The following is a 13,261-nucleotide window of genomic DNA, read 5'->3' on the forward strand; positions in this document are numbered from 1 at the left end:
TACATGAGACTTCGAAGATTATCTGGCCCCAGTGCCATTTGAAGCATTAACACCCTCCTACAACATTCCAGACAAATGCTCACCCAGTCTGGGCTGGAAGACCTCCAGTGACAGGGAATTAACTACCTCCAAGAAATGCCATTCCACAAATGTTTATTGGATGAGTAAATTAATTTTTGGATAGCATTAATTATTAGGAAATTTTCCCCTTTATCCACCTCGCTATTACTTCCACTCCACTGCTCCTAGTTTCATCCTCTGGGGCCAAGGGCAACAAATATAATCTTTCTTCCACATGACAGCCTTTCAAAAATTTGGAAACTCCCTTGAAATTCTGCAAATGAGTGCAGTATATTCAGGGTTTTGTTCATATTCTGGTTCAAATCTCTCCCGGAAGAATAATCTCCTCCTTGAAAAAAAACTCAAGAAAAGAAAAGATGAGGATCCAAAATTAGATATAAATACTGGGATAGGGTCTAGAATTTCCCTTCCCCCCTCCTTAAGTTATTTTCCCCCCTGAAAAGTGACAGAGCTATTCCCAGGGCCTGAGTGGCCTACTAGGCTTTGGCTCAAACTATGTCTCCTTTGAGAGAGCATCCTGGTGGTCTTTGGGCTATATAGTGACATAGCTTCCTGGTCACCTGAGGGCATCAGAAGGAGTCAGGGCCCTTCGTATTTGGCAGATGTCCCATACCCTCTCCTGCTGTCCACATGAATTTCCATATAGAGGCAAGGGGACCATGAATACCCAAGCTGAGTATTTCAGTGTCCTGTTGAATATCTTTTCTATGCTATGACTAAGTTAAACATCCTTTTATTAACTGTTGAATGGCCTACAAGTGTTTCATTTCCTTCCAACACCAAATCGACAATAATGAAAAGGACCTGAGTTAGGCCCATCTATCACAAGTAATCTGTGAACACCTACACTCTTCAAGCTTTGCCCAAAATACAGTATGTACCTCTAATTAAACCTTCTACAAGGTTCTGGTTCATTCAATTTGAACTTTACCCCTGATAGAGTTTGTTTAAGATTCCAGCGGCATATAGGGAAACAACATTGGCACTATCACTTAAATTTTAAGTGAACTCATTCATTGGCTTCTAAGGTATTAAAAAGCTCTAGAAATCACAACCACAGTCCCGCTACCAGCTCAAACAGATAGACACAAGTCGATCTTCACCTTCTCATTTTGGTGCCCTGCACAAACTCCGTCTGAAAGTTATGCTTGGTTTGGATCCTGGCTCTGTGACACTGGGCAATTGACCTGACCTCTCTGTGCCTCAGTTTCTTAGCTTGCAATGTGGGGATAATAAAGCTTATAGGAGCATCAATTTAGACCTGGAAGGGATCTCAGAGATCATCTAATCCAGGGGTGGGGAACCTGTGGCCTTCCAGGTCCTTGGGTGCAGCCTTTTGACTGAGTCCAAGTTTTACAGAACAAATCCTTGTATTAAGGGGATTTGTTCTGTGAAGTTTGGGTTCAGTCAAAGAGCCCCACTTGAGGACCTAGAGGGCCACATGTGGCCTTGCGGCTGTAGGTCCTCCACCCCTGAACCCAACCCTTTCATTTTATAGCTGAAGAACCTGAGATTCGGACAAATGAAATGACTTGCCCCAAGGTCAAACAAGTTGATAATAAAATAAGTTGAGTGAAGATTTGAATTCAGGTGCTCTGATTCCAAATCCAGCCCCCCCCCTCCATTGTACTTATCAACAATTTCTTCTATCAACATTATCTTATCCAATCTACCTCCCCAACAATTCTGTAAGATTGGCAGTGTCTGTAGAGCTCTTGGTAAAAATTTAAGGCACCACGTTTAAGCCATTCATTGTTACTCTTTGGTTCACCCTGGTGAAGCAAGGCACATTCCAGTCAGTGACACTGACAACATTGTTTTCTTGCACCCTTACCTGTTTGGTGTAAATGGTGAGCCACTGCCAGCCGCTACCTTTACTATACTGAAACCTGAGCTCCAGGTTCTGGTGGAGGGTTTGCTGAGGACCATCTTCTTCCTCCAGCAAAGATCCCTAAGGAAAACAAAAGATGATATTGTTCACCACCCTGCTTGGAGAACTGCTTTTTTCAGACATTAGCCATGTAATCAGATGAGACTTCCTCAAGAAGAGAGCAGACAATGTTGGTAACCAGAAGAGTACTGAGAGATTTCTTAGATAATCTTAGATAAAATAATTCTTAGATAAAAAAGATAGAGGCTGAAAGAAGTAGGGGAGTCTGTTGTTTGCTTTGAGGGAGAGTAGAAGGATGCCTAGGCAGCTAGGTGGTGTAGTGGAGAGAGCACTGAGCTTGGAAAAAGGAAGACTCATCTTCCCGAGTTCAAATCTGGCCTTAGACACTAATTAGCTGTGTGACCCTGGGCAAGTCACTTAATCCTGTTTGCCTCAGTTTCCTCATCTGTAAAATGAGCTGGAGAAGGAAATGACAAACCACTCCAGTGGAACCCCAAATGGGGTCATGAAGAGTTGGACAAGATTGAACAACAGTAACAGAAAGGATGCCTGCCAGACTTCCAGTAGCCAGGGCATCTTGGAGCAGATTTTAGTCTCCTGGCCAGGAAATTTTTCATTATTCAATAAGCTGGTCCCCTTCTACTTTTCTTCTTATACCTTATTCCGCATGTGCTCTTTGATCCAGTGAAACTGGCCTCTTTAATGTTCTTCAAACAAGACACTCCATCTCCCACCTTTGCTTATTATCACTGGCTGTCCTCTATGCCTGGAATTCCCTCTCTCCTCATCTGCCTCCTACTACCTTCCCTGACTTGCTTCAAGTTCCAGCCAAAATTCTACCTTCTATAAAAATTCCAATTCTGCTTAATGCTCATGACTTCTATTATCTCCAATTTATCCTGTATATACCATTCATACATATCTGTTTGCATGTTGTCTCTCTATTATACTGTCACCTACTTTTATATCCCCCAGTGCTTAGCACAGTGCCTGACACATAGTAGGCACTTAATAAATGCTTGTTGACTGACTAAATGATTGGCAATGTAAAAATAATAATGATAACAATAGCTAATATTTATTTTTTTAATTTTTAAATTTATTTAAGTCTCGAGTTCCAGATTCTGTCTCCCTCCATCCCCTCCCCCACCCATTGAGAAGGCAAGCAATACGATGCTTACTATACGTGTGAAATCATGCAAAACATATTTCCACATTAGCCATGTTGCAAAAAAAAAAAGAAAGAAAGAAAAAAGAAAAAGGAAGAAAGAGAAAAATAAGGAGTGAAAAAAAGCACGCTTCAATCTATATTCAAAGTTCACCAGTTCTCCTTCTGGAGGTGGATAGCATTTTTCACCATGGGTTCTTTGGAATTATCTTGGCTTATTGTACTGATAAGAGTAATCGCTAACATTTATGTGGCGTTTACTATGTGCCAAGCACTATGCAAAGTGTTTTACAATTACTGTCTCATTTGATCCTTACAACAATCCTGGGAGGTGAGTGCTGTTATTATCCCCATTTTATAGTGAGGAAACCAAGGCAAACAGAGGTTAAGTGACTTACCTAGGATCACCGAGCTATTAAGTGTCTGAGGCTGGATTTGAATTTAGATCTTACTGACTCCAGGCCAGATGCTCTGTGCACTGAGCCACCCAGCTACCAACTCAAATGAGAAAATCCCAACTATGCTTATTACTTCACTGTACCTCAGTTTCTTCATGTGCAAAATAAGAGCGTTAGGTTAGATGATCTCTAAAGTCCATTTCAGCCCTTAATTCTAGGAGGCAGGGGCATGATAGAAAAAACATTGGATTTTGAGTCAGAACACTTGGGTTCAGATCCTGACTTTGGCATTATTACCTGTGTGACTTTGGGCAAGTCCCTCTAGGCCCCAGTTTACACATGTATAAAATGAGGGGGTTGGTCTAGATGACCCCTAAGATCCCTTCCAGCCTTCGATCTATGGTCCTACATGTCCCTGAAATGCCAAATTCCCTATTCTGATCTGCCTCGGAAACGAAGTGGGGGCAGGGCACCGAATTTTAAATCACAAATAGGAGACTTCCACTTTGTTTGATTTTTTGCTTGTTTGTTTGTTTTTTGAGGCAATCCGGGTTAAGTGACTTGCTCAGAGTCACACAGCTAGTAACTGTCTAAGGCCTGATTTGAACTCTGGCCCTCCTGACTCCAGGGCTTCTGCTTCATCCACGGTACCAAGGTACCTAGAAGATACTTACAAGGAAGGTGACCTGCCAGGACTTTATCTGGCTCATCTTGAAGTTAACCTCTTGTGTCTGATTGCTGGGTAGCTTTATGTAGCAGCTGATCTCATCGTTGCCCACTGACACAGTAGCCACACAGCCAGGCTCTGGGTAATCACAGGTACAAGTATCGAGCTGCACGTATCCATAGTGCTGCACCTGCTGGACCAGCTCCAAAAACTGCACCGAATGAGAGTAACGGTAACAACAGTAGCTAGTTATTTAGTGCTCTGTTTAAAAAAAATGAAAGTTTGCCAATTACTTTACATACAGTGCCTCATTTGTGCCTTGCCACAATCCTGCAAGGCCGGTGCCTCAGATATTATTCCCATTTTACAGATGAGGAAACTGAGGATCAGCAAGTAGAAGGGTCTGTAAGTGTCAGAGGTGAGATTCAAAGTCATGTTTATGAGTCTGGCACTCTGTCCATTAGGAGAGTGGGAAAAATAAACAACAGACCATTTGAAATAGAGGATAAGTGATATCGATGGATGTATTTGTTTTGTTTTGTTATGCTTTGTTTTTTGATCGACGTATTTGAATTATAAGAAGTGATAATATCATTGGGCAAATCTGTAGTAAAAGTGCCTTATTCTTCTAAATGTTGATTTTTAATAATATGTTCATAACTGATACCTTCCTCTTCCTTCCCTCAAATGAGAGGACAAGTTTATAGGCAAATAAAGGTGAGTCAGGCTGCGAGTTCTCAGATGCCCATTTGCCAAGTTTTTACAAAAACATTGTTGTTTTCTTATGCTTCGATGGGTACAGGTCCTGTGTGGCATGCAGTGGCATAGATTAAAAACAAGGATAACTGAGAGGGGAAAATGAAAAAAAAATTAAAATTCCACCCTTTGAGATAAATGAGGGAGAAATTTTACACTGGGGAAAATGTTTCATTTTTTCAGGCTAATAGAATATTTATTTTCCCATGCGTGCATGGCAGGGGTATGATGGAATCATCTCATGCTGGTCTGAGAGAGCCAAATTGTTCAATTTTCAGTGTGAGCATTTACACCTCAGAAATTAGCTTCAAATCAGGGCTTGATACTTTGTATTGTTAATCATCCAAAGTTAATAAAGTGAGAGAAAAAGGGTTAATAATGCAGGTTAAACTTAAAAGTGTGTCTTGTGTACATTCTACATCCACACACAGAGAAAGCCAGTGTTCAAACATTTAACCAGGACACCGGCGCTACAAGGCTGCTTTAGATGATGGTAGTATATCACTTGTCAGAGAAGCAGATTTTGGAAATGGAATTTCAGCAGGAGTGAGTTGGGAGGAAGGGAGAAAGTGGAGAGGGGAGAGGGAGTGAAAGAAAGGAGGGAAGGAAAGAAGGAGAGAGGGAGAGGGAGAGGGTAAAGGAGAGGGGGAGGGGGAAGGAGGGAGAGAGAGAGAGAGAGAGAGAGAGAGAGAGAGAGAGAGAGAGAGAGAGAGAGAGAGAGAGAGAGAGAGAGAGAGAGAGGAGAGAGATCTCAACAACTTACATGTGGAAAGCACACCAGATCATCCTATCTGAAAAGTTCAGCTTCTGAAGGCACTATTAGGTTGTAATGACCACATCTTATTTTATCTTAATACCCCAAGCACCTAGCATAACAGTGTCTTGTATACATTAGATACTTAATAAATGTTTGTTGAAATCTGACATTCTTGAACTTGTAGATGCAGATAATATGACAGTTAAATGTAATTTAATCTAAAGATTTAATTTAAATTAAAGAGGAATAGATTCCACATTCCCAACCTGAACGTGAGGATATGTGTGTGCATGTACACATACGCACAAATGGTACTTTTATTTCAGATCAGAAAACTTCACTTGTCCTATGCTGATAGGCCCTCATTTGTTTAGGATACAGCTTTACAAAGTCTATAGTTTTCAGGGAATCTCTGACAAGGTAGTCATCATCCCCACTGGCCAAAAGTGCTCTCTCCCTTTTTTCTGATGCCATATTTTTTCCTTTTTTTTTTTTTAAACTAATTCTCCCTCTTACCCTTCTCCCTTGTAACACCCCTCCTTCAGTCACCAGTGAATCTCAACCTTTTGGCATCCTATCTTGTTTCTCTGCTTTCATCCCTTCTCTCAAAAAATCAAATGGGTACCTGAAATAACAACAGGTTTTGTAAAATGCTGCTTTACATATACCCTTCTCCATAAGACCACTTGTCCCCATAGGAATTTTGCTTTGCAAAGGCTTCTCTCCTTAAAGGTTCACCTTCTTTCCACCTTCACGTGCCTCAGACTCCATGTGGCATGAAAACTTTAATTAGGGAAGGCCAGGACTTGATGATTTTTGATTTCTTGAACTGATTCAACATTCAAGGTTTCTGTCATGAGCACACATACTCTCTCTCCAAGTCTTAGAGCTGCTATTTGGCAAAGTTCAGAATCCTATGTGATCTTTTATCAAGGCTGCTGAATGTGACCCAGGCCCTCAAAAGAGACCCAAAGGTAACCAGATCCAGAAAGGTTTTAGAAAGAGGGTCATTAGTAAGAAACATGAATGTGAGGAATTCAGGAAAACATAGGAAGACATATAAACTGATGCAGAGTGGAATAAACAAAACCAGGACAACAACAGTGACTACAACAATGGCACAGTGGATAGAACTCATCTTTGTGAGTTCAAATCCAGGCTCATACACTTACTAACTGTATGACCTTGGGCAAGTCACTTAACCCTGTTTGCCTCAGTTTCCTCATCTGGAAAATGATCTGGAGAAGGAAATGGCAAACCATTCCAGTATCCTTGCCAAGAAAACCTGAAAATGGGGATCACAAAGAGTCAGACATGATTGAAATAACTGAACAACAGCACAACCACATACATGGGAAGAACACATGAAACTGAACATTGTATAATTATAATGACTAAGCTTAATCTCCACCCCCCCCCCAAGAGACAAGAAAACACATCTTCCCCATTTGTTGAAGCAGTAGGAGGACTATGGGTGTGGAATGTTGCATATATTGTCAGACACAGTCAATATGTTGGATGGATATCTTTTAAAAATATTTATTATTTATTTAGTTTTTAATTTATGGAATAAAACAAGCATTTCCGTAACACAGTATAATAAAAAAGAAAGATAATTGCACACGAAACCACAAATCTATTATGTACAACTTGCAATTCTTTTTAAATCTATAATAAAGTTATCATGGAAATTTCTTTTTTTCCTTTTTTTTCTTTTTATAAAATTATCTTTTCCAGAGAATGGTTTGCTAAGTAGGAGAAAGGGGAGAGATGTTACTTGGAAGTGAATCTGAAACTTACATTTTTGGACATGGTCACTGTGTGGATTTATTTGGCTTGGCTTATTTGTTGCAGAGGGTGTTTTTATCTCTGCTTTTTGTTGAGGGGTGGAGAAGAGAGGGAAGGGTAGCGATAGTGATACAGAAAGAAAAAAAAGAGGGTCAGAACATTATAAAAATGTACTGAAGAGAAGGAAGTCTGAAGAAAGCATAGACAAATAGGGCAATTTTAAAAGTAACATTGTATTATATACTTTTTTGAACTAAGCCATATAAAATGGAATTTCACTGCTGCAAAAACAGTTCTCTTTTTTCGTTCTGATATGTGTGCATATGAAATACTGGTATTTTTTTTTTTTGCTACTTATATTCAAAATAAAAAAAAATTTGAAAAATTTTAAAAGGAAATGAACCTGAAGTATAAGAAAAAAAACATCAATAAAACTTTTGAAAATAAGTTGTTTTTTAAAAGGGAGAAGAGTAATCACTGACAGGGCAGGCTGAGGGGCAGAGTTTATTTAGACACCAAATTGTCCTCAACAGATCCTTATAAAGCATTTTAAAATATGCTCGTTTCAGTTATGGAATCTCAAGAGAATCCTGCATTTTTACTTTTCCTTGTGACTCTTCAAACTGAGAAGGGAGCAAACCATTCCATCTGGCCACCTGTGGAGTTTCCAGTTAACTCCGTGGCTGCTGAAAGAAAGAGGACTCCTTCACACAGGCCCTCTGTAAATCTGACCTACTTTGGAGGTGTCCCAGAGAAAAGTCTGTCTCTGTACAGTGTTAAGTCAGCCTTGGCTGGAAAGTACGTTACCAGTTCATGAGCACATTTTCTCTACTGGGATTTCTTAAAGCACGCTTGTATGCAAAAAATCATAACCCATAAAACAGGTCAATCAAGGAGTAATTACTTGAATTTTAAAAGATTTCTTCTGTATACACCAGGATTCACATAAATAATGAGGTCCCATTTTTTATTTAAAAGGTGATCAGATTTACATACAAGCTTCCCAGATGATATCAGCACGGCATAATGGATAGGTCACCTAACTTGGAATCAGAAGCACTGGCTTCAAACCCTGTCTCAGACACTATGTGACCCAGGGTAAGTCACTTAACTGCCCTGTGCCTCAGTTTCCTCAGCAGTAAATTGAAGGGAATGGTTCTGATCACTTCCAAGGTTTTTTTTTTACTCTAAATCTAGGATCTATTAGGTAAAACAGGTTCCATTCATACTCTTTGATGCTATAAATAGTGGAAAAATACAGTGTAATAGAACACTAAAAGTCAGTGAAAGAGAGGTTATTTGCCATCTGTTAAAAATGCCGGCTTTAATACCGCATACATTAAAATCCAGAAAGAGCCTCAATTCTGGTAAACTGCCTAAGGCTTATTCAAGTAAGTTGTTGCTGTTGGGTTTTTTAAAAGGTGATTTGGAGTTTACCTTTGGCTGGTTTCCTGCTTTCCTCAGGGCTTCTAATTCCTGCCTTTGCTCTGGTGTTGGTTTGGCCCAGTTTTTTTCAATTTCCTGAACTGCCTGAAAACAATTTAAATTGTAAAAATGAACAATTTCCCTAAAAGCAAAGTCTTTCAATTATGCTGAGAAATGGGATGTCAGTTGGCCCCCTTTGCTCAGTATCCTCCATCAAAAGGCTCTACCATATTCTTTTTGTTGTTATTGTTGTTTTTTAAAGATTGAATCTCTCAGGTTGGAGGCTCAGGGTCACTCACAGGCCCAGTTCCATTCTGATTGGCATGGGAGCTTTCACCTGCTCTGATGTGGGCATTTGCCTCTCTTTAGGCAACCTGGGATTTCCCCACCCCATACACCTCCCCTGGGCTTACCACATCTATCAATGCTGACATTCGTTCAGCCACCCAATAGGCGTGGGCAAAAAAAAAAAAAAAAGGATCCCCAGACCCAGCCTCACCAGGGTTACAGGTGAGTGCCACAACTCCTGGACTGTTCTTGCTAAATGTTTTCCCCTTCAGCTCTGGAATTCCTGCCCTGGTTAGTTTGTACCCCCACCCTCCAACCTTGTAAGTCTCTTATGTGGTCCACTTTATTCCCTGGCTACCCTCTTGTCAGTTACCTTGTCATATATTCTGGAACCATAATAAAATCATTATTGTCATTGCTACTGGAAAGGAGCATCCCCATCCCCATAACCATCTCAACCATAACACTCCATTCCCGGCCACCGTTCCCTTCTATGTGTTGTGTGCTCCTATTTGAGTGTAAGCTACCTGAGGGCAAGGACTGCCCTCAGTTTTCTATTTGTATCTGCACTGTTTAGCACAGCCCTTGGCACATAGCCAGTGTTTAATGAACGCTTTGTGATTCATTTCCAGATTTCCAATACACAGGCCCATCCTTTAGCTAACCCATGGATGGACTCACAAAAAGAAGCATGGTAGTGAAATCTGGCCACAGAAGGTAAGCTGTAGCGACTTAAAATTGCACTAAGACTTTTGGGATACCCTATATTAGACTATGATAATCTTTTTATAAAATTCTGTACCAGTCACTTGCTTGGCTCTCAGAACATGTCATTATTTTTTGTATGATTTGTCTTTTATGCCTATGTTCTGTCATCCTCTACTAGAAGGTGAGCCCCACGGCCTCATACCTCACTGCATCCCCCTAGACATCTGGTCCCTATGTCCTATCCTTACAGGCTACAACAGATATTGGTAGAGGCTGCTAACAGTCATTTACACTCTAGTGAGAATTCAAGAATTCCGCTTCTGGGAGCCAAGATGGCAGAGTAAGAAGTAAGTCACTCTTACTGTCCCTTATTAACCTCTGAAAGCCCAGAAAATATCATCCCAGGAGAATTCAAGTCATTGTGTTACCTACAACTTTGTGACTTTAAAGTCAGACATTGGTAATCAGTTGGGGAAAGCACGTTGGAGGTGTTTTCTCTAACTCTAAGTAGTAGAACAGTTTGCAGTCTGCGTTAGAGAGGTCCTTCTCAGAGGGAAATTCATCACTTGAAAGCCAACTCTAATGATGAACCTCTCTGAACAAAGAGAGCCTGGTCATTGAACAAAAGACGGTGTTTGTGATGAAAATATAGAAACTGAAGAACCCAAATGGTGTAGTGAATAACATGCTAGACCTGGAGTCGGGAAGACCCAAGTTCAAATCGTGACTTAGAAACCTCCTAGCTGTGTGACCCTGGGCAAGTCACATAACCACTGTCTGCCTCGGTTTCCTCACCTGTAAAATAAGGATAATAATGGCACCTATCTCCCAGGGTTGTTTTGAGAATAAAATGAGATGATAATTGTAAAGCACTTAGCTCAGTGCCTGGAACATAGTAAAAGCCATAAAAATGTTAGTTATTAATAGTATTAGCATATATAAAGTACTTTGTAAACCTTAAATTGGGGACAGCTAGGTGGTCCAATGAATACAGCACACAACCTGAGTTTACAAAGAAGATAAACAAAAATAATTTATAATACAACTGGCAGGGATTTAGGTGGCTCAGTGGGTAGAGCTCTGAGCCTGGACCCAAGTTCAAATCTGTCCTCAGGCTCAGCAGCAGAAGTAGTACAAATGCAGCAAGTGGAATTTTCATCTGCATGGAACTTCGATTGCTGGCTGGATTATACAGTCCTGAAGTACCTACTGCAGGTAAAGAAGTCCTTGTGGCTTGTGCAATAGGGTGTGCTGCTGAAACAGCCTGTACTGCAAGTGTCGTTCCTAATGATGCAGCACTGGCCGGAGAGCTCCTCTGAATACCAGGACTGGGTACAGATGGGTTGTTATTTGGTTTAATGGCGTTTGTTGATGGCAAGGGTGCTGGATTTTTGCTAAGACCACTAACTGTAGACTGACTTTGCACAGAAATAAATTCAACATTGCCAGTTTGCACAGAAATAAATTCAACCAGCTGTATGATCCTGGACAAGTCATTTAACCTCTGTTTGCCTTAACCCATTGGAAAAGGAAATGGCAAACCACTCCAGTATCTTTACCAAGAAAGCCCCACAGACAGTACTGGCGTGCTATGGTTCATAGGGTCATGAAGAGTTGGACACGTCTGAACAACAAAAAACTACAACTATTTTATATTTGAATTCTACATGTGGAAACCATGCCACAAAGCCAACTCTGAATCCCATTGGAATAATTTTATAAGGAGAGGGAATTAATGAGAAGACAGGATGCTCTAGACCAGAACAAATTCTGTAAAATTTGGATTCAGTCAAAAGGCTGCACTTAAGGATTTAGAAGGCCAAATGTGGCCTTAAGGCCACAGGTTCCCCACCCCTGCTCCTGACTAAGAACTCATAAAATAAGTCACAGTAATGACAACAATTTGTTTTAAAAAAAAATTAAAAATGCAACAACTACAAACCTCTACAATCTTTTAAAATGTGTTCCGAGTTTGATTCTGATCCAATTCCTATCACATGGACATAAATGAACTCTCTGAGTTGATTATAAAGACTCCTATTCTTCCATAAATTTAACTTACAATGAATATGCTAACAATAAAAATAAACCTTTTAATTGGCAATTTTAACTTATATTTTACAAGGGTTTTGGAGAGATGATTTTGACGGCCCAGGTTTTAACTGTCCAAGAAATTCAATCTAATAAATATTTATCAAGCACTTACTATGGATAAAGCCCTGTGCTCAGTGCTGATACCTTTATTTCTTTTCTCTTGGTAACTTTTCCCTGTAGTGAGCAGGAGAATTCAAAATCCTTCCATTGACCCTAGATCTACACTCAGAGTAGCACTTCCAGGCTACAGAAGCCCTTTCAATCCATCTAGAGCAAGCCCCTTAGCTGACCCCTTAGGTGAGAAAACCGAGGTCCAGAGAGGTAGGCACATGCCCACGGTCCCACAGCTAGTAAATGGCAGAGCTAAGATTTGACCTTAAGTGTTCCCATACCTAGTCTAGCTCTCCATTCTCTATCCCACCCTGCTGCTTGTAACAGATTGCTGTTTTGGAAATGATCATTGATTGACAGCTGATGATCAGAGGAAGCATTGCCTAGAGTTAGGACTTCTTAAACTTTTCCCACTGGAGACCCCAACACTGGTTGGCGTTGCAGGGCCTGAGGGCGTGCTCGGTGCAAAGTGCCCATGCTTCGTGTTCAGAACCAAGGCTGCAGTGAAGGCATAAGCCAAGGGCTGCCAGAAACACCTCAGATTCATTATGCACTTGATTTTGAATTAATTTTTGGTTGTTGTGTGTTCAGAAACCTTTTACTGTTGCCAAATTTTTCACGACTGCGTATGGGACCGAGACCTACAGTTTAAGAAATGCTGGACAGAGCGCTGTCATTAAGATCAGGAAGAACTAAGCTAAAATCCTACCTCAGATATTTAATAGCTGTGTAATCATGAGACACTCATTTGACCAACTCTTAGCCTCAGTTTTCTCCACTGTAAAATGGGAATAATAATGCTGTTAGCAATTACCTCCCAGGGCCTTTGTTGGGTTGAGATAACATATGTAAAAAGCTTTTCAAACTTTAAAGTGCTTTAAAAATACAAATTATTGTGATACATTTTCCAATAGAAAACTTTTTTAAAAAGGACTAATCTAACAGTTGAGCCCTTCACCCTCTCCTACCTCCTTAATTTATTCAAAACTACAAGTACAACTAGGTGCTAAGTATCAGACCAAATAAAAGTCACCAGGAAATAAGTGTTATTAGTGTCTCTCTCACCCTATCATGCCACAAAAGTGAGCTGACACTTTCTTGACAGCCAGCAGAGAGCATCAGGTTATTT

The 13,261-nt window shown here is 40.4% G+C and overlaps 1 protein-coding gene across 6 annotated transcripts in view; it reads right to left on the reverse strand.

The window, feature by feature from the left end:
- The window catches only part of SNX31 (sorting nexin 31), a 96,062-nt gene that overhangs the window by 16,953 nt on the left and 65,848 nt on the right, over positions 1–13,261 (reverse strand). For all 6 annotated transcript variants that reach the window (XM_078153685.1, XM_020969437.2, XM_020969430.2 and 3 more), the window contains 3 exons: positions 8,944–9,036; positions 4,213–4,416; positions 1,916–2,032 (listed from right to left, as the gene is read on the reverse strand). In XM_078153685.1, the coding sequence (XP_078009811.1) occupies positions 1,916–2,032; positions 4,213–4,416; positions 8,944–9,036 (414 nt within the window). The remainder of the gene's footprint in view (positions 1–1,915; positions 2,033–4,212; positions 4,417–8,943; positions 9,037–13,261) is intronic.

The sequence above is a fragment of the Phascolarctos cinereus genome, unplaced genomic scaffold (genome assembly GCF_003287225.1).
Source record: "Phascolarctos cinereus isolate Bilbo 61053 unplaced genomic scaffold, phaCin_HiC Scaffold_4;HRSCAF=312, whole genome shotgun sequence".
Taxonomy (NCBI): domain Eukaryota; kingdom Metazoa; phylum Chordata; class Mammalia; order Diprotodontia; family Phascolarctidae; genus Phascolarctos; species Phascolarctos cinereus.